Source organism: Amphiura filiformis, chromosome 14 (assembly GCF_039555335.1).
Source record: "Amphiura filiformis chromosome 14, Afil_fr2py, whole genome shotgun sequence".
NCBI lineage: Eukaryota > Metazoa > Echinodermata > Ophiuroidea > Amphilepidida > Amphiuridae > Amphiura > Amphiura filiformis.
The window spans coordinates 41,973,738-42,001,706 of NC_092641.1; the positions used below are offsets into that span (position 1 = coordinate 41,973,738).

At 38.8% G+C, this 27,969-nt stretch overlaps 1 protein-coding gene across 1 annotated transcript; it reads right to left on the reverse strand.

Annotated features, from left to right (window-relative positions):
- LOC140170112 (uncharacterized) lies at positions 1-27,921 on the reverse strand. Its single transcript, XM_072193441.1, has 10 exons — positions 27,821-27,921; positions 21,261-21,316; positions 19,472-19,580; positions 12,951-12,990; positions 12,018-12,150; positions 10,895-11,228; positions 9,438-9,651; positions 7,163-7,264; positions 6,126-6,362; positions 1-2,613 (listed from the first exon to the last, which is right to left on the reverse strand). The coding sequence occupies exons 1-10, from the start codon at positions 27,878-27,880 to the stop codon at positions 2,387-2,389; spliced, it is 1,512 nt and encodes a 503-aa protein (XP_072049542.1). The 5' UTR covers positions 27,881-27,921; the 3' UTR covers positions 1-2,386.
- Positions 27,922-27,969: the final 48 nt, after the last annotated feature.

Consider the following 27,969-nt stretch of genomic DNA (forward strand, 5'->3'; position numbering starts at 1 on the left):
TGTGATTGAGTTTACATCAATTATTAGAGAAGTTTTGACACTTTTTTTAACAGAAAAATTTCAACACTTTTTTTCCACTTTAGCATGTAGACTGTGTAAACAATGAAGTGGATTTTGATTGGCCAATTAAATAAATCATGTCATGAGAAGCTATGAAACATCACCACCTCCTTCGCTAGCCAAGCCATGTAAAGTGACCCTAGCTTGACCCAGTTCTTTTTAAGTGATTAACATTACATGGCACGCACATTGGAAAGTGCAAAGTGCCACATTTTCCTGGTAGCAAGTGTATCTTGGGTTATTCCAGTTGAAATCCATACACCCCGTATGGAAGAAATAACCTTTATCTAGCACACAGGGAGTGTGAATTGTAAATGGGGTTACCTGAATGGGCGACGCCATTTGAAATCTACACCCCCTGTGTGGGAGATTAAGGGCATGTCTTCCATACAGGGTGTGAGGAATTCAACTGTAAGAGCCCATTACAAAAAGAACTTGACAACCAGTTTAATTTTCGAATCAAGCATAATACGGTATATGTACACAAAATTATTATACTGCACATGGACTGGTATAAGATGCACAAAAATACATAATGATACGTGTATAAATTGTAAATAAGTATGTACAACTCTCTATTATGCCTTCCAGAGTACCAAAAGGCACATTTGTAAATATCATGAATGCAAAATAAACCCACCAGAACAAAGTATACTATTTGTAGCTTCGGTGATTTCATAATGTTGTATAGATTTTTACAATGGGTACAGTATTCAACTCAAAGCCATATTGTAACATTCCCATAAAAAAATAGTATTTCTTTGCCATAAAATGTTAGCTTTACTGTCAGATATGTCCCCTTTGAGCAGAACAACTGAGGTAAAGCAAAGAACATTGGAATTTACTAGCAGTGCCGATGTTACCAATGCATATATAACTCAATCACTGATGTGTGTAAATGATCATCCCGCACACCATGTACATACTGTGTTATGATCATCGCATACATGTTCAACTAATATTATTTCCTTCGAAATAATTAGACAACGCTTCATTCAAAATCTTGTATATTTTGTCAAAAATACAGCACCTACAGTCTTGATTTTTACAGATTACATGTATGTTAGTTTAATAAAGTACTGTACAATTGTGTAAAAAAACCAGCAGAATTATGAAAAATATTTTGGTTTACAAAAAAAATATTTCAGCCCTAATGTACCAAATGATATTTCTACTGATACCAAAATCTCCATTTTGATGGTGAAAAAGTGTTGATGGTGCGGACCATCCTCCTTTAAGAGACCAGGTCGCTTAACAGGTCAAATAAGGTATTTGTAATTTAGACAGAAAGGTGATAAGCAATAGCTTTTGTTTTTACTATTCTCTACCGTGTGATAGATGACATGCAGGTACAATGGTACAGTACTATCAAAGACACCCTGTATAGTGTGGCTAGAATACACATTTTGGCTTTTCAAATCAAATCAAATCATAAAATGACACATTTTCAGCAGAATACATATTTCACAAGGATTAATATAGAAAAATATTTTTTCCACTTGGAATTGCTGATTAGCCTGACCTCGTTTGACAAGCCAGCATAAATCCAATTCAAGTATGACAACATTTTCATTATTTGCCCTCCATGTGCAAAGCACAAAAGATGGCGGAGCCCGACTCAACATTGTAACTTCTCTATAGCATGAACACACTTATTATACACGGCCTATACATCATTTGTTTTCTGTCTAATGCAGAGCTTTTGAAGCTGTTGGTCTGTAAGCATGCCGACAAACTACCCTTGTACATGTGTACATGTGTACAGTCTGGCCACCTAGAAGTACAAAGTAAATAGTCCTCGGAAACTGGAGGTATGAGAATAATTATTTCAGTGCAATGCGTGTGTAAATGCTTCATTGGCGTGCCAACTGCTGCGCGATTTGTACTTGCTGAGTGCACCACACTCTTTACGCGTCACATTTTTTTAACACTCGGTGCGTGTGACGCAAAGCATCGACCCCCGATGCCACAGATTTGGTTTGTACTTCTATCTGGACAGACTGTACTCTGCAGGACTACATTGCGTCTTTGGGGAGGCAAAACCTCTTATGTGCTTGTGGCCCCTGAACATGTATAAAACAAAACTGCCAACTGGTTACATAAGAGGTTTTGTGTTAAACATGTTCAGGGGCCAATGACACAGTGGGTTTTTTCCTGCCCATCAAAAAAATTAGCAAGAACAATTCAATGTACACTGACATATGCACATACGTCACAACAAAGTATACATATGAATCTTGTGCTGGGGTTGTGTTCAGCGAGTCATCCATGTTATACACAGCCCGCTTCATTGTCTTTTATATCAAGTTCAAGCACAACGTGCACATCATTTCTTCTTAAAGAAACTCATAAGACTAGACTGTTTCCCTTTGCTAGGTGGAGACTTCTTCTTCTTGCTGCTTCTCTTTTTCTTCTTCTTACCACCATCTTCCTCATCATCATCCTCATCCTCTTCCTTGGTTGCCTTGGGAGCAGGAGCAGGCTTCTTCTTTGGCGGCGGTGGTTCTTGATCACTAGCATCTGTGGAATCGCTCTCCCAGACTTTCTCTGTCACTGTTAGACAATGAAACAACATATTAGAAACTGAACTTCTCTGTTTTGTAAATTTGAAATTCTTTGTTGTTTTCTGTTTTCTAAAAATATCAATAAAAATTTACCCACTCTATATAGCTAGGAAAATCTGATTTTTTTTCATATTTAAAACACTAAAAAAAAAGAAACCATATGGTGATTCACATATGACCCATTCCATGTCAACTCAGGGATGTGCACGCAGCACCTCTTCAATTTTTTCTTTTTCTGTGTGGTGGTAGATATTGATGAAAGTAAAATCCGAAAATTTGAGCTTCATACTCCATTTCGTTTCCCGTGGCATCAATTTAAAATTTAGGGGGGGGGGTCAGCATAAAAAATGTGTCGCAACGCAACGCGAAAGGCAACGTTTGGAGGTCCATAAATGTATAAAGGGAACCCTTTACAACTTTGAAAAGTATGTATCCTGGGGTACTTATTTGTGTAGAATTCAAATCTGGCATCAGAAAACTTGTAACTCCTTTACTTTAAAAGATATAGGGCCCTCAAAATGCAACCGTCCATCCAGGACCAACTTTGGGGGGTCAGAACTCCAAAAGTAAAAATAATTTTTCTGTCCATTTTTTTCAGAGCCCTTTGGTAGGACATCACTCTTATCCAATATTGAGCCTATTAGAATACTTTTAGCTGAGATATTACCCATGCAAAACCCCAATTGTACATTTTTTGTACATTTTGACCCCCCTGAAAATCAATGTCAGACATTTTGCCCCACCATCAACTTCAGGTATGTTGAAAATATGTCCTTGGACAACATTTCTGAGAGATATTGGCTTGGGGTCTCGATGGCTTCAACACATCACTTAGGTTTGCCTACTCCATAGAGTTGTACACATTTTGATTTCGCATGTATAATGACTTACGTACAACTCTATGGAGAATGCAAACCTAACTGATGTGTTGAAGCCATCGAGACCCCAAGCCAATATCTCTCAGAAATGTTGTCCAAGGACATATTTTCAACATACCTGAAGTTGATGGTCGATCAAAATGTCTGACATTGGTTTTAGGGGGTCAAAATGTACAAATTGGGGTTTTGCATGGGTAATATCTCAGCTAAAAGTATTCTAATAGGCTCAATATTGGATAAGAGTAATATCCTACCAAAGGGCTCCGACTGGCAAAAAAATGGACAATAAAATTATTTTTACTTTTGGAGTTCTGGCCCCCCAAAGTTGGTCCTGGATGGACGAAGTTGCATTTTGAGGGCCCTATATCTTTTAAAATAAAGGTGTTACAAGTTTTCTGATGCCAGATTTGAATTCTACACAAATAAGTACCCCAGGATACATACTTTTCAAAGTTGTAAAGGGTTCCTTTATACATTTATGGACCTCCAACGTTGTCTTCGCTATGACACATTTTTACGCTGACCCCCTAAATTTCAAATTGATGCCATGGGAAAACGTAAATGGAGTATGAAGCTCAAATTTTCGGATTTTTCTTTCTCATCAATATCTACCACCACACAGAAAAAGAAAAAAATTGAAGAGGTGCTGCGGTGCACATCCCTGGAGTTGACATGGAATGGGTCATATGAAATTGTTGGCGTTGCTTATATATGACCCCTAAAGCCAAGTAATGATAAATTTGAAGTAAATTCAGTGAAATATTTAATCAGTTTGTGCATTCTGTTGACTGTATATTGGAAACTAGACCCAAATAAGCTTAAATTTTGCCAGTTGTTGCAAAACTCCATTTTCTGTTTTCTACTTGGAATTACGTGAAATGTCTCTGTTTTCCGTAAAACAAAGAACTTTGGGCTCTACATTAGATGCAGTCCACACAGTAAATAAGGCAGCAATTCATGAATCATGACCCTATAGCCAAAAAGAGGGTCGATTTCTAAAATAAATAAGGATATTTTCTTTAATTTGAGATATCAGTGACGCCAAATGTGACCGGCTACCATGAAATAAGCATCCTGGTTGCTGCGTTGGTGTTCCTTGTTTCAGGTAGACCTGTTGTATGTCTGTATGTCCTTTGTGAATGGGGAACACAATGGGTCATTTACAAAGAACATACCGACTTGTGCAGGTGCCCGACAATCAAAGAACATTAACTTAGCAACCAGGATGTCTCGAAACTACCAACTTGCGACGTCACGCTCATTTTATGGCAGCAGGTCACAAATGATGCAGAAATAACCAAGGTTCTGAAATTTAAATCAATATTAGGAGTAACAGATTCAAAAGTTGCACCATTTGGTTTTGTGCACATCACAATGACATTATTTCAACATGTCAAATTATAATAAATAAATGTAGATATTTATATAGCGCTTTATGCCGTAAACAGCCTCAAAGCACTTTACATTTATTCCGCCGTCATTAGAATATGTCGGAACCACGTTTGCAGCCTACAAGTGGCGCAGGGTCCATCAGTACAACGACTGTGACTACCCCCAACAGCTTCCCATTGCACCTGGCGAGTACTGTGGACATGTTGAGTCATGTAAGTGAAAACTCATGGTATGCATGATGTGCACAAGGGTTGCAACTTCTGAATGTGTACCTTCCACCGGTTTTAGTTTCATGACTTGGTTATTTCTGCATCATTTGCCAATACTGATATCTCAAATTAAAAACAAAATAGAGATGGGGGCCCGAGATCTTCCGAAGATTTACAAAAGTCTTCTAGAAACACCCAAACCACCCAGGTGTGAAGAAGACTACTGCCTGAGGATGGTAATAGATCGTTACCGAAAATATTTGCAAGGTAAATGAAAATTTTCCTTCATTAGTTTCCGCTGAAAGTTTCAAAACTACTTTTGTTTTGACAAAATAGGTGTCATTAAATCACAGGGGTGATGCAAAGTAGGCCATCTTACATCCCCAATTAAATTTGACTCCTGTAAATCTTTTTATGTAAATCTTCAACGCAGAGCTAGAATTTCATTCCACAGTGCAAAATCTTGATTCTTGCAAAGGAATTTTGCAGGAATCGTTTGATCCTTACAAACTATACTGTTTAAATATTGAAAATTGATGAGAATCAACTTTGATTCATGTAAATCTTTTTACAAGAATCTTTGAGACAACAGTTCCCGGATTCACATAAAATATTAATAAAGCTTCTCCCACAAAAGATTTGTAAAGATAAATGTGGCCAACACATCGAAACATGGCAGTTGTGGGAACCGCACATTCCAACATTTTATGATAATAATGAAAATGGGTATTGATTTTTTTTAAAGATTATTGTCTCATAAAATCACATTCTGCATCTAAAAAATATTTCAACATCAATGGTGAGGTGTCGTTAACAGTTTTTCACATGGTTTAGAAATCTAAATTTTTGACAACTGCCCTGTCTCCATTAGCCTTAGTATGGCGTACACAAAAGGTGGGCAGTCTTCAATTTGGGTAAAATCCGGAAAATCCAAAAGATACCCACGTGCAGCGCCATCCTATTGTGTCCGCCATATCTCGAAAAGGCTAATGTGATTAAGTCAAATGTTGCCTGCTACTCACCCATGCACCCATCCTCATCAAGTGACGTCTTATTTCTCAACACCCGTTTCCTTTTCCTCCTTCTGCCTCCTGGAGTTGCACTAGTCTCTTTACTCTTCTCTGTCTCTTTGGTTACTTCCATCTTTTCCTCCTCTTCCTCCTCCTCCTTTTCCTCTTTCACATCCTCATCTTCGTCACTACTAGGGATGTGGGCAACAGGGGGAGGTGTAGGTGGGATAGGTTCATCATCTTCATCATCTGTTGGAAAAAAGAAGTTTTCATAATTTAAATGAGGAGGGTCTGATTTCATGCTGTTTTCACTTTGGCTGAATGACTGTGAGAATAAGAAATTCCGAAAATCAGGAAAAAGTGTGGAGGTTAATATTTTGCTGTGTAAAGGGTGGGTTTCTAAAAAGTGTGGGAGCAAAATATAAAGCATGTGGGTAAAGCCACTAATTGAAAAAAAAAATATGGTAATTTGATGATTTTCTCAAAAACATTAATATTTTCTTGGTAAATTTGAATGAAAATTTTGGAAAATCAATTTTTTGAGGTTTGTAACTCCTACGAACATCACCAAAAGACATTCCTCCTTGCGTACTGAATGTATTTCAATCAATTCAACATGTTACCCATGTGTGAACAGTTGTCCAAACGAAACAAAACAATGATGAAAAAATGGTACTAGTAATGCTAACATGCACAGTTAGTTATCAGGGACCAGGACCAGGACCACTTGGGCCGAGTAATTATGCCAACAATGTCGCAAATGTTTCAGAGGAAGAAGAAAATCATTGGTGTTTGTAAGATGAGGATAAAATCTGCATCAATTTGGATCCTCAATTGGACAAATGATGGTGCATGCAGATAATGATTTAATGAACACAGAAGTGACTATGACATTTGTGAGAGAGGCAATGTTCAGTCTTCTAACTTTGACAACTATGATGTTGTAAGCTTTGATCACAAAGGTTGGGGGTTCAATTCCTGGGCGATAAAAAATAGGGGTCTTAAGGACCACACATAATGTGAAGATGCCCCGCCCCTTGGCTACTAACCCTCTCCTTCACTGCTACTACTGCTGATATCTTGCTGTACAATTCTTCTTCTTCCTTGTTTTACTACACGCTTACTGCGCTTCTTGGAGGACGAACCATCATCTGAAATATGAGTTGAAAGAAGACAGGTTAAACTACAAGAGCCTAAACGCCATAGCACTGCACGCATATGGAAAATCCACATTGGATTGTCTTGCATACATGGCTATCTCCCATACATACTTTTAATCTCATTCTTAAGCTGAATTTATACTTGATCGCAGGCGATTGCGATGCACCGCTTTTAGAAAGCCATGGGTAATCGCCAAATTTAGTGATGCATCGCCCGCCGTTTTTGCATTTACATGATCGCAATTGCAGATGACAATGAAAATATTCAAAATGCCACAAAATACATTTTTAGAACATCCATAAGTCAATAATTGTTGCTTTGAATTAATTCATCACTGAATGTTAATAATCAAGAAAGGTAAATTAATTAGTAAAATAATAGATTTATTTGGTAGGAATTGATATAGTGATGCATTCACATATCAAGCGGCATCACTCGGATGTTGAGATTTCTTCAACTTAAAAAGCAACATCGTTTTGGACTCTGCGATTTGTATCGATTGACCGGCTTGACACTCTGAAAACAGAAGCAAACACTGAGCATGCGTGAGAATTGCTTTTCTGCAAAAGCGATCAAGTATAAATTCAGCTTTAAACAAATCACTTGTAAAATCACTTTAAATGTAATTTACGCTGACTCTTTATGCCCACTTTATTTCCAAATTCAACCAGTCACTCCTGGGCAGTGCATGAAATTGCTGAATCCATCAAGTTCTTCACATGTGGACGCTACATATTGCACCACACTGATCTGAGATAGAGATCACTGCATGCATATCATGACCATGTTATGCGCAACACAAACGATGCATGCACCCGCGCATATCAAAATGCACCCAGCTGTACTCTATATTGGACAAATGTGATACATACTGGGAATGAAAAGGGCTCAAAAACTATATAATTTGTCACCTGAGATCGCAAATTTGAGCCCTTTTCCTTACTAGCATGCATTACTTTTGCCTATCGATCGCTATCAGTAATATACCTTGTTGGCTCATATTACACCAGCCAGAACCAATGAAATTAAAGGAAGAACCACAACTGTTAAGAATTGCCAGCCCCTTTCATGTATGTACGTCATCCACCAGTGGAGCTCCTGCGCCCCTCCGCAGAACTTCCGGTAGTGGATGTTCTGCGCTCGGGGGCGCAGAGAATCTACTGTCGGAGTTGATGCGCCCAGGCGCAGTCCCTTATATGTAACGGTGGATCATTGCTGCGCTCGGGCGCAGAACATCCACTGTCGGAGTTGCTGCGCCGGAAGCAAAATAATAGATTTTCTTATTATAATAACGGTGGATCATGTCTGCGCTCGGTCGCAGAACATCCACTGTCGGAGTTGCTGCGTTCGGAAGCAAAATAATAGATTTTCTTATTATAATACTGGTGGATCATTTCTGCGCTCGAGCGCAGAACATCCACTGTCGGAGTTGCTGCGCTCAGAAGCAAAATAATAGATTTTCTTATTATAATGGTGGATCATTTCTGCGCTCGGGCGCAGAACATCCACTGTCGGAGTTGATGCGCCCGGGCGCAGTCCCTTATATGTAACGGTGGATCATTGCTGCGCTCGGGCGCAGAACATCCACTGACGGAGTAACTGCGCTCGAGAGCAAAACAATGGATTTTCTTATTATAATAACGGTGGATCATTTCTGCGCTCGGTCGCAGAACATCCACTGTCGGAGTTGCTGCGTTCGGAAGCAAAATAATAGATTTTCTTATTATAATACTGGTGGATCATTTCTGCGCTCGAGCGCAAAACATCCACTGTCGGAGTTGCTGCGCTAGGAAGCAAAATAATAAGATTTTCTTATTATAATAATGGTGGATCATTTCTGCGCTCGGGCGCAGAACATCCACTGTCGGAGTTGATCAGTCCCTTATATGTAACGGTGGATCATTGCTGCGCTCGGGCGCAGAACATCCACTGACGGAGTAACTGCGCTCGGAAGCACGCAGAACATCCACTACCGGAAGTTCTGCGGAGGGGCGCAGGAGCTCCACTGGTGGATGACGTACATAACTCCCCCTTTCCAAACTTTGCTTGGTTTGGTGAGGACAAAAATGGGTCACTTATTTTCACTTTCAGGGACAAAGAAACCCCTGAAAGAAGCCTCATATTTCGGGCCTAACTTTGAATTCCTGGCTTATTCCTACTCACCTGAATCAGAATCGGACACTGCCATCTTGGATGCTTTCCTTTTGTCTACTACTGCTACTTTTTCTTTCTTCACTTCTTCCTTCTTCTCTTCTTCCTTTACCTTTTCAGGCGATGACTTCTTAGCCTCTGGTGTTGTTTTTGGTTTAGATGAAGCAGCGTTTGCTTTGGTGAGGAATGCCATCATACCGCCTTTTGGTTTGCTACTTGTGTTGGACTGTAACAGGTCAAAGTACAACATCAATTGTATTAATGGTGTATTCAGTGATTTGCTCATTCAGAAAGTTGTAAAAATCATTAAAATTCTTTTTTTTTGTACCTTTGTTAGTGTTACAGATGTCTTAAAATCAAAACATATATGGCTTATTTATGAAGGACTGAGATATTTAGTCCCCCCTCCCCCCCCCGATAACATTGCAGGGGTTTTATTGAGACTGCACAAGGTTCATCAAACAATGTCACTCTTTCCTTTTGTCATTTCTGTCTGTACTGCTGTTATCCAAACTACTCTAAAATATAATTATGTTTCATAGTCAAAATGTGAGCAACTGCTAAGCGGTATCAAATTGTCCCCACACCAGCACATACAAAACCATATTACCTTTGACCAAAAACTACATTATCATACACCCCATATCTTTCTAATCATTTTCTTTGGTAGAACTACAGTTATACAGCAAACAATTTATATACCCTTAGATCACTAAATAGATTCATCAGGTTTGTTGGTAAACATTATAAAAGATTTCATTGAAACAAAACTAAACTTATTAAGCTCACTATTGACGGTTTCGCCTATCATGGTCGGTAAGCATCATCAGAATGATGGTTGTAGATCCTTACTTCCGGTAGGACGTATCCTGAATGAAACCGAACACCACCCTCCGTAAAATGCTTGTACATCCAAAAGATTCAATCGATCCTCTCAGCACTACTGATTGCGTATACATGTACGAGATTCCATGCGCGAACTGTAAACATTCCGCAAATTTGAAACAAGACTTAGTGAACACCAAAAAGGTTATCCTAGACCAAAATGATATGCACTCGTCAAACCCGCAAGCAATCGGTGAGTGAGCAGTCTAAGTCGGCAATTGTGGATCATGTGGTCCAGCAAAGTCATGTCATCACTTGGGACAATGCTAAAATTCTTTGTAAGGAGGACGATGCTAGCACAAGAAGAATCAAAGAATCCATTTCAATCAGGAGACAAGGTCCTAACGTCATGAACAGAGACAAGGGGGCCCACTTCCTTAGGCATGTGTATGATCCTCTCCTGGCTGATAATACACCCTCTTCAATCGGGATACGTCCAACCGGAAGTAAGGATCTACAACCATCGTTCTGTTGATGCCTACCGACCATGATAGGCGAAACCGTCAATAGTGAGATTAAGTTTTGTTTTGTTTCAATGAAATCTTTTATAAAATTTGTACCCTTTGTAGTTTATAATTTCATACCTTTGTCGATTTCTTCTCATCTTTCTTTTCTTCTTTCTTTTCAACTGCATCACCACCTTTCTTTGTTTTTGTTTCTTCTTTACTCTCCTTCTTAGTCTTTGAAGCTGCAGCCTTGCCGGCAAACATGTCCAATGGACCTTTCTTCCTCCCTCTTGACGATGACGCTGTTGTTGAGTCGGATGTCTTTGGTTGATCTCTTTTAGCGTGTCCGTTGACGAGCGGCGGGACAAGTGGTGGCTCATCTTTACCGGCAAATTTAAGAGCTCTTTGCTCAAGTGCTTCTAATTGTTCAGTTGATCTAGGTTTGGCTTCCGAGCATTGAATGGCACTATATCTGTATTAGAATAACATTTAAACTGGTAAATAAACTGACAGTTGGTGTTCAAGTACATCGGAAGTCACACATGGTTCCTGACAAATGTATGGTGTGAATATTTTTCTTGAGTTCAGCACTTTTTGAAAGCTATGTTTTGGTTTTCAATAACAAGCATAGCACATTAAGGGTAGACGTGGTAGTGTTGGTCGAAGCAGCCAAATATTGATTTTCAATATCTAATACATTACTGAAAACTAACACTTTGATGTTTTGCAAAAGTTCATTCTATAAATCATATACTTTGAAAACTTGCTTGATTTATTGTTGTTAATGAGTTATTACGTTTTGCGAAAGTGTTGTTGTTCCAGCCTTCTTTACAACATAACTCAAGAACCACAAGACCTACAAAAGTATATATCTGTGATATTTGAATTCTTCTACACACTCGCTATGAAATGATCAATGCAATTTTTGCCAAAGCTCACTACCAAGATGCTGTGAACTACCAAATTGCAACAGCTTAAACAGTTGCTAACCTTAATAACATGCACAGTTGATAGAAAACAAAGGATTCAATGGGCTATTCCTGTTGAAATCCATACACCCCCTATGGAAGATATGATTTTAAAATCTATCACACAGGAGGTGTAAATTTCAAATGGAGCAACCCATTCAAGTAACCCCATTTGAAATTCACACTCCCTGTGTGGAAGATTAAGGTCATGTCTGCCATAGGGGGTGTATGCATTTCAGCTGGAATAGTTCAATCTGTGATATTAGAAAAAAAACACCAAAATATTAACTTACTTGTTTGATTGCATGATATTCTCCTTGGTGATTTGATAATCCACCATATATAGAGGGTTGACATCCTTGAGTAAGCTTTTTTGTACACTGTACACATGTTTGCCAGTTACTTTGCTAAATTTGGATTCAATTGCTGCATACGGAAAAGATAAACAAAAATACTGCTCATCCGACAGATCCATTATTAATAGCATAACTGACACACCAATTTGTGAAATACTTTTCTAAAAGAATCTTATCATTTCTAAGTCCTGTATTAAATTTGACACAGAGTCCAGAGTGACCTGTGACTAGAGTTGCACAGCTAAGTTGCCAATAGTCGTTGTCGACTATGAATTGATGATTAGTTGACTAATTACGAATATCTATTGTGTCCTGTCAAGATACAATAATAAAGATAACTATAAAAGACCTACATAAAGTTTGATAAACTGATTGTTTGTCATCCATATAACGTCGGCAGAGTGCTACACTATCGCAAGTGCAGTAGAATGTAATAGCTGCCTGTTGTAAAACACCTATTGTTTGCAGCACAATCCCCTCATCATGCTCATTGTAAAGTGTTGATGTTCTGTTTACTTGCCCGATGGCTACTAAGTTAACCCCAAGATATCACCTTTACATGTAGTTGGGTGTTTTTCTAGTGTTATTGGTTAAAAATAAGTACATTTATTGAAATGTTGCAAATGGCCGCTATAACATTCGATTGCACTTACGATAGTGTAGCACTCTGCCGACAAAATGTTGCTGAAATTGTTTTTATCTGCAACCTTGGAGTTGGGCCCTTCTTCCACTCAGGTATTCAATTGTGCTCTATAAGAAGTTTGGGAATTGAGGTGTGCTATAAATCACACTTGGTCAGGCGATTTAAGGAGTGCGATCGCACTCGCACACCTTAAAATACACCAAAAATGGAAATTGAATACAACTTACATTCTAGTTCATCTTCTCTCACAATGACAACTTTATTTACCTGCAATACAAACAAATCAAACAATGAACATTATTGTTTACCTATCTATAGTTGTGATATATCAGGAATAATCAATACGCCCATCCCTACATATGATAATACGGACCTCATATCGCCCAGGACGATGCCTTCGATCTTTTGCTAATCACTGGACCATACTGTGGAAACATGGCATGTTGCCTCAGGGGATCGACGGATTCGACGCTAAGTCAGGTACCGTGTGAGCAAACTCAAAAAGAAACTTTGTGCGTAAGATAAGCGATGTCGCCAGGTCTGTACGCTGTACCGGCGTCAGCTGAATTCGAGTACGCTTGGAGGGCACAGGCATGGAAAATTCCAATCTGTATATTAATAATCTAAGCACTGGACTCTATGTCATAACTTGGTAAGTCCCATCTAAATACATAATAATAGTATTCAGCAAAGTTCTTCAGCGGTGTCTGTCTGCTCTTTCTGATTATTGCGTAAAAAGAACTAGGTCATGCGATGATACGCAGCTTGGTCAGCGAATGAAGTTATGATGTGACGATGATGACATGATGTTGATATTAATCCACGATGTTATTTAAGGTTTGCCGATTACGAGCTGATCAAAGTACAGGAGGACAGCCACGCTCAAGAGATGGTCCTAAACACCAATTAACTTTATTTTTCAATTTCCCAGTCAAGTTTTCCACCACCAGGAATTGAACCCAGCGTCTCATCATGCAACACAAGCGAGAATTCTAACCACTGAGCCATGCTCATGAGTCGCTCCTAAACATGATATATGCTGATATATGCCCTGCACATCGTCATCATCCCTATATCTTCGTGTCAAAAATTGCCGTGATAGTACAGCGAATCCTCTTGTTTTTCAACAGCTATGCATGGCGATTTTGTTCGAGATAGGCCGAGCGACTCAGGTAAACATACCATGACTATCATATGAGATACAACAGAGTTTCTATATTCTACACATTATTATGATTTGTGCATGCTCTAGTACCCCATATGATGTTGCTATTACAAGAAAAATCAATTTGTTTTCAGGTAAAACCAGGGTTTTGTTTCCAGTACACTAACTTGAAATGTAATACACTAATTAGCGGCGACTGCTGTTTGTTGTGTATGTTTTACTGCATTTTGTCCGTAAAGATTTTTTAATCGCCCATAAAATTGTGATATATTTAATTTTGATAATAGGAAGATTAAACGAGAACTTACCTTAGTTCGAAGTTTGATCCTTATTTTATGAAGATATGGTGAGTGGAGGAATAAAATGAGAATAGAAACACTGCGTCGTAATCAGCCTTGAAAGTAATGAGGCTAGCTTGATAATAATAATGTAAAAAACCAAACATGTAACCTCACAAAAGGTGTGTTGTCTTGCTTATTGCATATTTATGAAGACTTGGGTATGGGAGGGAGGGCATTTTATTCCTCCACTCACCATATCTTCATAAAATAAGGATCAAACTTGAACTAAGGTAAGTTCTCGTTTAATCTTCCTATTTTATTTCGATATACGTGTCGAAATAAAAGGAGACTTTAAAGCAAGTCTAGCCTCATAGCACAACAACAAACTGAAAACAATGGTAAGTTTTCACCAACAACAAGTCTTTAATCATACATGCAAAAGTACATCAGAGTATTGTCCTTCTTGGACAACTTGTTATATCAACCATTACCAATTTTTTGCTTGTTTATACACGATACATGTTTACTTTTTAATAAACATAGTAAGAGCCTTGGGCTACTTGTAGAATGTAGAGTTTCTTTGTTTTCTTTACGTGTCTTACTCCAACACAGCATTAGCAAATTCACTTTGTTTCACAACAGGCTTATTGTAATGTTGCTGGAAAGTTTTTTCCCAGACCATCCTGCTGCAGCTAGTATATCTGTAATAGGTACATGTCTAGAGTTTGCCGCAGAACAAGATGCTGCTCGTGTTGAATGTGACTTGAATACCTCTATATTGACACCTGCTGCTTTCATAGTACGTTTTATCCAGCCTGAAATAGTGTCCTTAGTAACTTTACCATGTGGCTTTCTAAAACTAATCAGCAATTGCTGCTCATCTCCTCTTAAACTTTTAGTAACCTTAATATAGTGCTGTAGCACTGAAAGCACACATACACGTTTATCTACATTATATGATTTGAACTCAATTTTCATTCCTACATTACCAGGCCTAGATTGTTTAAGCAATTTTAAGCAATAAAATGTTATGTCGTTACTGTGAACCACCATGTCTTCCAAATTTAACATGTGAAGTGTCTGTACTCTTTGCCCTGTAGTCAATGCCATCAGCATTGTAAGTTTGAATGTCAAATCTCTCAAACGCAATTGATTGGTTGGATGTAGAGATTTCAAATAATTCAACACAATTGTGACATCCCAAACTTCACTGTATCTTGGTAATGTAGGACGCATTTGAAATACACCCTTAATAAATCTTGTTATTAAGGGATGAGTACCAGCTGTGTGAGCTCCTGGTATAATAAGAAATGTAGATAGTGCACACCTACATGTATTCATAGCACTATAACTTAAATTGAAATTGCTGAACTGTTCAGTAAGAAAACTGAGAACAGGGCCTACATCCGATTGCATAGGATTAGTGCCCCATCTACTGCAAAAGTCAAGCCATCTTGTAATATACACATGGTACTGTTTAGCTGTTGAGGGTCGCCATGATTGCTCAATAATGAGCAACGCCTCCTGCGGAACTCCTTGCTCTTGCAGTGATCTCCGGACAATCTGCAACACAAAAGGCGTAATTTATGAGTGAGTGGGTGTTTTACCCCAGATATGGGCTGAGAGATGACACCTTTGGGCAAGAGAATGGGCTGGGCAACCAGCATGTGCAATACTTTAGCAAACCATGGCTGAGTAGGCCATTTAGGGAGTATAATAATGCCTTCTGCTTTTTCCATTTCTATTTTCTGGAGGCAAGTATAGATCAAACAGAATGGAGGGAAAGCATAAAAGAAAAAATTTCCCCAATTGACTGTAAATGCATCAGTCGCTTCAGCATCTGGGTCAGGTTTCCATGATATGTACTTGGTTACCTGCTTGTTCAGTCTAGATGCAAATAGGTCAATATCTGGCTGACCTAGCCGACTGCACAGTTCATCAAAAACACCCTTGTCCAGCATCCATTCCGTTTGATCTTGGAATTTGCGGGACCTTTGATCTCATGATTACATTATACTCTCCGGGTAAATAAGATGCGGACAGCCACATATCATGCTCAATGCACCACTGCCATAACTCCTTTGCCAAAGCATTGCACCCAGTTGAACGAGTACCCCCATATTATTGATGTAAGTCACCGCTGTTTGGTTGTCACATTTAACATGAACATGTTTGTTTTTCATTTGTTTACAAAATGCTCGCACCGTAAAAAATGCAGCTAGCAACTCCATGGTGTTAATGCCTGATGACTCAAACAACTGCTGTTCCTGGGCATTCCATTTACCACCAATCTCATCAATACCATTTGTACCACCCCATCCTAAGCCACTGGCATCACTTTCAATCTGTATATCTGCATTAGGTACCTGAACCTGTGCCCTAGTTGTTTCCTGATCAATGTTGCAAATCCACCAATCTAGATCATTTCTAGCAGATTGTCCCAAAACAGTTTTTGCCTCAAAATTACCAGCATTATGCTTGAGAGATACAATTTTTGTAATTTCCAAAGCTCTGTAATGCAGTTGGGCATATTGAACTGCAGGGGATGCTGCGACTATTTTCCCAACAACTTCAGCTATTTGTCTAATGCTTGGTTTTTGTTTACGCAAGAGTTCAATACACCTGTTCTTAATATCAAGTCTCTTGTCTCCTGTTAATGACACTGTCATGTCACTTGAGTTTATCACAAAGCCCAGGAATTTAATTTGTTGTGTTGGCTCAAATATTGATTTTCTTGGATGAATAATAAACCCCAGCTTAGACAAGACATTGGCTGTGTGGTGCACTGCCTGTTCTGCTTCCTGTTTTGATGGAGCAATAATGAGGGTATCATCTATGTACCCAACAATACAGTAACCTAGGCTCCTCAATTTGGAAAAAGGTGGTTTTAACACTTTGGTAAATAGCCTTGGAGCTGAGGAAAGTCCATTTGGTAGAGCTTTATACTGATATAAAACACCATTCCAAAGAAATTTCAGGTATTTCCTATGCTGTTTTGATATGGGTGCTGATAGGTCAAGTATTTATTTAATTGGGATAGATCTAGTATCATACGTCTACCTCCGTCCTTTTTGGGACGTGAAAAAATATTTGACCAAAAATCACCCTCTTCTGGTTGAGTACGTTCAATCACATCCTTCCGTAATAAGGATTTCACTTCCTCATCAATTGCATTTGTTTCCATTTCTGACAAATTATATGGATGTGGCTTAACAGTTTGATAAGGGGGCAATTCTTTAAAATCTAATCTATAGCCTTTAACTGCCTCTATAATCGAAGGATCTGATGTATATTTATACCATTCAGATACACATGACTTCAATCGACCACCTACTATATTTGCATCACTGCACTCACCTACCTCTGCAGGTTTTACTACTGGCTTGGTCTGGTTTGAGTAGAGGGTGCTTTCCCTCTGTTGTACAGTTTCTGGGGAGGCAATGTCTGGCGCCATTGCGGTTGCTGATATCCCTGACGGTACAGCGGTTGCTGGCGGTACGGTGCCTGCATCTGGGGTGATCTGTTCCCTAAAAAAGGTCCAGGGCGATACTGTCCCCTTCTCTGATGAAAGTTGGATTGGGGCATGCCTTGAGAAGAATAGGGGTGGAACCTTGATTCTTCCCGAAAGCCTTATATGGCTTCCCTGTTTTGTGCACATCATGACAGCTTTTTTCTCCTCTGTAATATCTTTCACATTACGTTGGAGATCATCTCCAAACAGGAAATCTGACCCAGTTTGAGTCTGGCACAAGTGGCCATAGGCCGGGTTTAGCTGAGGTTTAATGTGGTCCTTCCGAGCATTGCTCAGTTCATAGTTTGCATTGCACAGCAGTGCAACCACCTCTTCCAGCTCCGATGTAAGCTTGTCATCTCCAATGGAGCGCATAAGAGCACACATTCCACCAGTTAAAGAATTCTGGATTCTTTGTAAGCGTATATCAAATGCACGTGTCTTAGGAGTCATTGATGCCCAAATGGGCGGATTTACCTTGGGCGATTTAAGCCGAGACAGGTTGGAGGGTGCGATATGTTTTGCAAGTAACTCTGCGATCTTGTTTTCTTTCAGTTTCATCTCCAACATGGTATTGATCTCTGTTGTCAATTCCCCATTAAGAGGAGGCCCCATCTCCGCAACATCGGCAAATTTCCTTGCAAAGCCCGTGGGCTTTGCTGCTGGAGTGGGTGTATCTTTAGACACGTTTTGTTTCTCAGACTCTTTCACCAAGTCACTAATAGTGCTCAGCACCTGCTCATTTAGTTCCTCTGGGGTAGCAATATCACCAGTGCTATCATCATAAGCATGAGTTTCACTCATAGCGTCACTAGTCATATCCATGACATCATGTTCACCCCCGCCATAATATCCATAATTTGGATAAGCATTTTCACACTGTTCACCGCTCATTGAGTCGGAGTCATGGTACATATACTGCATATTACTATTGCTAGCATGATATTCTTTCTCTAGCTTGTCAATTCTGGCTGTAAATTCAGCCTTTTGCTCACGTGAATCTCTATGCATCTGGATCAAGAGTTTCTCAATTGAACCCAGTCTATCAGTTTCAGTATCACCAGTCTTATTAGAACTAGTATTGCCCTGGGGCTGCTGTTTGCCTGGCTTCTTTTTAGGTACAGCCGAAGGAACTGGCAAATCTTTTTTGCTTGTTTTGCCCTCACCACGTGTAGAGCTATGCTTGTTGGCAGCTGCCGATTGTATCGACGCTGACTTAGGCGACATACCTGTCGAATTCTGCTCCGCCATTATCACGCGCGATAAAAGTGGATGAAAATCATCCTATTTCGCCGTGATAGCGTAAACTATATAAATATCGGCTCTCCGACAATGTCAAATAAAACGACAAAACTGTTTTTGTCAAAGAAATGTGATTTTAGACCGCAAAAATAGTCAAATTATTCGGAGCTCACAGCTTCCGACGCGATCCCAATGCACAGCAAATGTTTCTCTGATTCGCACGCGGTGTTTCTATTCTCCTTTTATTTCGACACGTATATCGAAATAAAATTACAATTATACTTTAATACTTTATAGGTATAAAGGAACATGTTTAGCCCATTCACTTAAGTTCCAGGTGCAAGTCCTATAACACAATGCGTAAACTTTCTTTATCTGTGTCAATAATAGAATATTGATTTCAACGGAGTATGGAGCTTTATGGAAAAATATTTATAATACAGGGTGTTGACACTGTGCCCTGCAGTTTATCATGACAATAATAAAAAAAAAAAAAAAAAAGAACAAATTTTTGTTTTTAGATTTTTGCTGAGCGTGTTATTTTCTTACTTTGACTCCTGATTCTGTCTCATCCTCTCCACTCACTACATAGGTAACATTGATAGCTGTCTGCTGGTTAGGTTTCTTCCTCTGCTCTTGAACAAACTTGTCCAACATCCTGTATACAGAAAAGAGAAAATCACACAGATAAAAAAAAAAGTGTACTTTGGCAGGGAATTATGGCACCAAAGGTGTCCCCCCCCCCATACCTTTGACTTAGTGCCCTCCATGTTAACTTTGGAAACATGTACATTTATTGAAGCAATCGATTTACTAGTGCCCTACATGTAAATACAATAGCCCAGCCCTCGAATTAAGGATCTGAAGGGGCACGCCAACTTCTTTAGGGCAAGTTAATAATTGCCTTGGATTTTTACTGAAAAGGCAAGGCAGCACAGCAGTTTGTAATATTTCAAGAGGGCATCGTGGCAACTGTTGAAAATTTGAGAAGGGCACCAAGGCAATTTCTCAAAAGTGAAAAAAAACACACACAAACATAGATAGATGATTTTATAATCTATAAAGGGGCAGGGCTGGGGCACCGACGGCAACTTCATTAGAGGGCATGGCAAGTGACTGCCTGGGTAAAGGACATATTTTGAGGGCATTACGACAGTGGGGATGGGCACCCACGGCTAAATGCCATGGGTGCCGTGGGTTAATTCGAGGGCTGCAATAGCCCATAGAACATTACGGTGGTACACCCCCAAAGGGATGAGGTACTATTTTTCATTTCATACCAGCAAAACGAAAATATTTCGGACATAACATTTTGCTGCACATGGTTTAGGAGAAAAGTATGAGCTTCTTTCAAATGCCAAAAGCACGGTTCGATTTAGAGGGGTTTTACTTGCACAAATGCATGTAACTTTGGCTCTGTGCATGTAGAATTTTGCCTGTGCATGCAAAATTTTGTGTTATTTGGCCCATTTTGAGGAAAAAATCGGAGTTGTGCATGTACATTTTATTTTCTAAATCGAACCCTGGCCAAAAGTTTGATTTTGATGGGTTAGGCTAGAGTCCGAAGTTTACCGTTTTCTAAAATCCATTTTCCGTGTTGTAATCTGTGTTGTAAAATTTGTAAATCTGTTTCATGAATTCAGCTTAAAATGTATAAACAATGATATTAATGTCACAATAAAGTGTTCAATATCGCGATCAATATGCTCTGATTGGAATATTCTCACGATAATAGGCCGACTGTTGCAATATTTGGATGGATAGGGGGTTCATGCCTTGGTAATATACCTTTATTTCGGTATTATTAAACAGTATTTCTATCATAAAAATTGACACACACAACTCATGATCTTTTAACAATTTTTGTCACATCATACAAAAATGCCATTTTCCGTGTTGTACCTCCGATTACGTGACTTTTTTCCGTTTTCCGTAAAACGGAAAATTTCGGACTCTAGGTTAGGCTCAAAGTGGAAGGGATGAAGGTTTCAATCAACAAAGTTACAGGGTCAAAATTTCGGCGAGAATCCAAGAATCAATTCTCCCAAAGATTCTCGTAAACAGATTTGCATAAATCCTAGTTTATTCTCAAAACTTTTGTAGTTTATACACAGAAGTGAAATCAAATGATTCCCGCAAATTTATTCTGCAAGAATCAAGATTGAATCTCGCACTGCGAAACAAAATTCTGACCCTGATGTTGGGGTACACTGTAGGCCTACGCTACAGTATATAAAATAAGAAACAAATCATTGCATTATTTTGATGTACTGTAGAACATACAGCTATGCATACAACAAACAGAATGGATTAGCATTCGAATTTTGCAGTGACTTACTGTTTGGCCTGGTTCACATGGAGAGAGAGTGTCTGACTAAGCCACTTGTATGTTACCTATAGATTAGAAACAAACACAGAATGATTCAAAACAGGTGAATGCTGTACTTATAATACATGTATAAGAATCATTGCCAACAGGGGTAGCGCTAAATAAGTTGCTTTTTGGGGTCTCGGACCCACCAAAATAGAGTTCGGACCCCCTGTTTTTAAATTTTCTGCAAGTTCAGGGGTCCCTGCAGACCCCCATTTTTTCAATCTAGCGCTATTGCAGACATACTATTTATGCTGCATTTGTGCAACTCGGACTCACCAAACTCTACTCCGGACCCCCTACTTTTTAATTTTCTGTAAGTTCAGGGGTCCCTGCGGACGCCGGAGTGTTTAGTTCTAACGCTAACCCTGATTGCCAATAAGCCAAATCGGCATTGGAAGTTTGCAATGCATTGTAGGACAGTTTTTGCAGTTTTGGGACACTTTGTCCTTTGACCTTTCAGAAAATTAAGAAATATTTGGTTTTTGTACGTACAAAATATAATCTAAAATGTTTAACAATAATTAAAACAAATATAAAAAATATTAGTATTTTATAAATTAAAATTATTTAGTATTTTTAATGATCAACATTATGACAATAATAAGAAAATTAATAATAATTACGTAAATTTTCCTGATATGTCAGAGGTCAAAGTGTCCCAAAACTGCTCTCAAAAACCGGAAGTTAGAATGGCGATTGGGCTTATTGGTCATTACCATCTAGAGAGCGAGAGTCTCAGGCTCAGCCGTTTGTACAGTATACATTACATGTACATACACACACCCCTACATTCGCCGTCAAATGTGGACGCCGTATAAGACCATGCAAATGTCGACGTCAGAATCCGTACTGAATCAACATACCAAGGACGTTTTTTGCCATTTTTTTGTGTATTTTTGTGGTTATGGAATTCAACCTAGTAACTGCGGACATTACATCTCATAACGATAGAGTCATAATTCACAAATACATACATGCATTTGCGGTCATTTGCAGACCTCCAGAAACCGAGGGCGGTCCCCTATTGCAGAGTAGTCAGCGGTTTGAATGTGAAGTGCGAGTGTGTGTCCTCGTTTGCTGGCAAACACCTACGCATACATACACACCGAAATACATATAACAAGGCTTTTGTAGCCTGCTATTTCATGAAGATCACAGAGTAACACTCATAATTTTTAAATTATATTTTTACCACATATTGTACTTTCACAGATCTATATAATAAATCTAGAATGAAAAGTGTCATAATCTGAGAGGCCCTGTGGTATTTTAACAAATATTTTAAATGACTTAAATCCTTCATTTTTAAGGATGCAAAAATTGCGACTATTTAGGTATCTTTTTTAAAATCAAAATTTACCGTACATGTGAATCAATTGTTCGTCTATGAAATGTGAGAGACAATACTGCTGTACTGTGTCTTGGCGCAAAGTGCATTCTTGATATATTTTGCACAAAAATATATAAAAAAAAGTAAAAAGCAAATTTTCCTTTTAATTATTACAATATATACCCGTTACCGTATGCATCTTTAGTGAAATCTAGCATGTGCCACCTAAATTTGCTCAATATAATATGATGCTTAGAAGTACGCAATTTTTGAAAAGGAATCATGTGTTTTAGTTTTTAATAATAGACCTGTACCAAACGAGCCCCAAAATCAAAAAGACTGAAACTGGTGAAAAAGCCAAAAAAATGCATAAAATTGGATTTGAAATTTATTCAGTAATTCAGGCAAAAGAAGGAATGAATTCAACATAATATGCTAAACCTGAGGCTATTGATGGACGTGTTGGATCATACTATGCTTTATGGTTATGCGCCATGAATTGGGGTATAGGAAAAGGTGGGGGTGTTTCAGTTTTTCATTTTGTTTAGGATGTTTCACCCATATCACAAGAATGAAGAGGGGTAGGCCCCTACTGAACTTAGTTTTGGTCTCATTTTGATGCTAATTTATCTAGCTAAAATTGTGGAAAGTTAAAACTTCATAGACTGTATTTACTTTTTGAGATATGAATGGGTCCTTTTTCAAAAAATTTAAATTTTCTCGAAAAATAGCCCAATTTTGCCTCAATCTAGCCAAAATTTCGAAATTGTCCAAAAAAATTTGGGAAAATTTGTAAAAACTAAAAAGACAATATGGGTTAAATTTGGCTGAAAATTTTGAATTTTGGTATCAATGACAATGGGTCCAAATTTCTTGAAAATTTGGTACATTTATGGGTCCACTTTAAAATTCTCAGCGGCACACCCCTAGGTAGGCTAGCTCACATCACACACTATAGGTGGCGCTATTCGGCCATAGGGAAGTGGAATGCAGACGATGGTGGACTACATTATTCACTGTGGCAACAGCCAATATCGTAAACAAAACAGACAATATGACGGCAACACTGCCTGGACATTGGACGCCCGTGCTGAGTTGTGTTTTTAGCTCTATTGGCCCCGTTACAGAAAAAAAATGCACAAAATATATTTCTCAGTGAATGTATAAATTTTCACATAAAAATAAATATTTTTGGATTCAAAATAAATGTGAAAAAAAAAAAAATTATAGCCGGGAGTGAGCGGGACTCGATCTCGGGACCCTATGCACCGCAGGCGAGACCCGCTACCATTAGACCAAGCGAACCGTGATACACAATGGGGAAATTTTAGGTATATATCATAAACATACCGCATGCGTTATTCATACAAAACATTCAAAAACAGTACTTACAATGAGGTTCACTGGCGAACCTCAACGGATTTAGACTGATAAAATAGTGCTTAATAACATACGTACAGTTTTGGAATAATTTGAGACATTTTTGTGTTTACGTGTAAAACCAATGACAACGTCAAAATTCAGCCAATCTTGGCCGGCCCCCCCCCCTGGTGGAATGTGCATGTACGGTCCAAAAATGGCTTTATTGTGGGGCTCAATGGAGAAAATCACTAAAAATTAATTTTGACAACCAAAACCTAAGTGATGTTGACTTATGTTGGTACTGGCATGATACTGGATTCATAAACTATCACATAGTGCAATCCATGTTCCACCAAGTCGATGCTCGATTTAGCTCAAAAGCAATTTGTGTGTAAATCAAGACCATCCAAAACAGCTTTCTTACAGTAAAGAATAGGAGGTCATCTGGGGTCACATACAGTAGTGTGCATTGTACATGTGCCTGCTGTCACAATTTCACACACAAAATTTTGGGCAATTTGATGACACTATCTGTAACTTCAAAAGTATATGCACTAGAAACATGATTGACCCCTTAGGTAATTTAATTCTCTTTCAAATGAAAGAACTTTCAGCTAAAAATATTGAACTTCCAAAATTTTATGAACATCCCTACCCTAGGCCAAAATCAAACTTGAGACCCCCCCCCCCCCCGGATGAAAGTTAGCGGGTGAATAAACGAGTTGCGAGCAGGGTTCGATTTAGTAACTGGTGTCGCTGAGCAAAATGCTCCCCATTTTGGACAACCTGCTGTAGACACAAATTTCAGCTTGTAGGCCTATAGCAATTTTTCACAATGTAAACATATATATGTGACCATCCAGCACAACTGAGCCCTGAAGTCGCCAATCATCATTTTTGAGATATTCAACCAAAATATTCTGCTTGAAATTAGCTTTAAAATGATGTACCGTATATCATGTCTATAGTACATGTACTTGACATTTTTAAATGTAAATCAATAAAACAGTCAATAAATCCTTTGTTTCCTATTGTTTATTGTTAAGTTCAATGGAGCATATCTCAATAGTAGCACTGGCGACATCCGGGCTCAGTTGTGGTGGATGGTCACATCAGCCCTCGAATTAAGGATCTGAAGGAAGGGGCACGGCAACTTTTTTAGGGCAAGTTGATAATTGCCTTGGATTTTCACTGAAAAGGCAAGGCAGCACGGCAATTTTTAATATTTCAAAAGGGCATCATGGCAACTGTTGAAAATTTCAGAAGGGCACCAAGGCAATTTCTCATAAGCGAATAGATGCATTGCTGTCAGCTGAATTCGACACCAAAGTAAAATTTGACTCTCAACTTTACACTAAAACTAACCTGATTGCTCAAAAAACCTGCTTAAATAATACAAAGCAGTCAAAAATCAACAGTTTAATTTTACTTAAATTTTGCGATCCCTAGTTCTGAGCTGCAAAACTGACTCGAAACAGCGGTGAAACAGCTGTAACTTTGGTAATAATATTGATCAAATTCGCCGGGATAAAAACTATGTCGTGCAAAACATATCTAGAGATGGGCTCACATGTACAAGATAAGACGATACCGGGTAAGGGTATCGCCATCGGTTTGCAACTTGGGAAGTCAATGCTTGCTAATCGAGAGATCAATTGATTTGCCCAGCGCTCGGATTTTGTTCATGACACGAGGAAGCTTAGTTACTAACAGCGTTTCTGATTGGTTGATAGTAAGCTGAAGGCATTTCTCTGACCAATCAGGAAAATGAAGTCAGATTTCTAGCAACCATGCAGATAAATGTATAAAAGCGGATGTGATTGGCTGAATACGTAAGCTTACGTAGGGGTAATGAATATTATTATTAATTCACAACAAACTATTGTATTGATTGGGTTACGATGCTGAAAATAGCGAGCGTGTTCAAGATTTTCGATTTTAATTTTCCACAATTTTTCGGGGTTTTAACCAGTACTTGTTAAGGGGCTGTGCAATAATTATGAGCCCTGGGGGAGGGTAAAATTGGGGGGAGAAATTTTTGGTGAGCCGAAGGGGGAGGGGGGCAAGCAATTTTTGGCAATCATTCACTAGGCGCCTTTTTAATAAAACGCTCTAAAAGGCTTAGGAAAACAGTACGGAAACGCTTAAATATGCAAATTTTCCTTCCTGCTCGCCACGTCGCAACATACATCTAGACCATTTAAAGTTTGGAATTTGGGATCCCAAAATTTGGCATGTTCAAGGGGGGCAAAGAATTTTTGGCGGGCCGAGGGGGGGCAAGCGATTTTTGGCGGGCCGAGAGGGGGGCAAGCGATTTTTGGCGAGCCGTTCAGAAATTTTACCCCCGGGGCTGATAGTATTGCACAGCCCCTAATGATTTTATAATCATGAAGGGGCAGGGCTGGCTAGGGCTAGGCTAGGGACAGGCATAAAAATTTCAAATTAATTATATTAACATGAATTGTTGTTTATTGGAAGAGAGAACTTCTCAGAAACAATTTGACACCAAAACCAATCTTCTACTGTATTGCTAAGTGAAGTTATAACGAAATTACTGTCGGAACATTGGGCCATTTTCTCTGATAAGACTTACCATAGCAGTGCATGGGGGGACTTGATAATTTTTGTGCGCCCCTGTCAATTTTTTGTTTTCACTGTAATTTAATCTAATTTTTGTTGAATATTATGTATGTTATCATTTTCAACACATCTGTGAAATTTTGTATGAAAATTCAAATTTTAAGGTGGTAAAAAGTGATTTTTGTGATAATTTTGGTCAAATTTTGCAATTTTTCGGCCATTTTGGGAAAAATAAAAAAAAAAACAATGATTTTTCCCAAGCGATAACAAAAAAGTGCTTTCTCCCAGCAAACAAGTAAACTGGAATTGTTATGTGAAAAGGATGAAAGTTTTTGTCAAACCATGTTTCCCTTTTGTCAGAAGATGAATTTTGGGTCAAAATAGAATTTTTTTCCCAAAATGCCCCTTTTGACCCCTTTTTGACCAAAACGGTGATTTTCACCAAGGCATATCTCACAGAAAAAAATATTCAAAAGTGAAGTCAATGTTGCATTCTGCTTCCTAAAACTAAAGCATTGAAACTGTTGTCAATGCAAACTAGAGCATCTGAAACAGATTAATTTTGGTTTTATCCATCATTTTCTCCAAAAATGGTGTTTTCAGTGGCACAAAATGGCACAGATTTACATAGGGCTTTATTATCAAGTAAAATAAATAGCGCCCTCGCTCAGATGTGCCTGTCCCTACCTAGGCTAGGGCACCCACCCACGGCAACTTCATTTATTTTTAGGGCACGGCAAGTGACTGCCGTCGGTAAAGGACATATTTTGAGGGCATTACGGCAATTGGGGTGGGCACCCACAGCAATATGCCGTCGGTGCCGTGGGTTAATTTGAGGGCTGGGTCACATATGCTAATTACATGAATTATAAGAACATCACCTAATATTTTCGCTAAATTGGACATGGCTACGGAAACTTTTCATTTAAATCGAACCCTGGCCCTGGTTGCGAGTCGACCTCATTCGCATTCCTTCAACATGTTCAATGCAAAGCACAGACTTTGCCTGTTTGTGAGGTGTGTGAATTTAATAATACTTTTGTAATGACTAATGACTGACAGTCAGTACTTTAAAATAATTAATAACACTCCGCCTGTCGAATTCGACAACCTTACACTCCATCACCTGCATTTTATCGCTCTTTTATAAGTCATGCGAGTCTCTAAATGATACAAAACTTACCCTGTACAGTCATCATACCGAGCGTTATTAGGCAGTAGTAATTAAACTGATATTCATTGGCCAACTTACCACTTTATCTTCATCAAACACATATTCTTCGATGTTTTCTAGCTCCATATCCCCCGCCATTTTGCTTTTAAAACAGCGTTGCCAGCCTGGTAAGTTTTCGTGGTGTTGCCAATTCTGAGATTGCTATAAGATCGTGCGAGAAGGTGCGG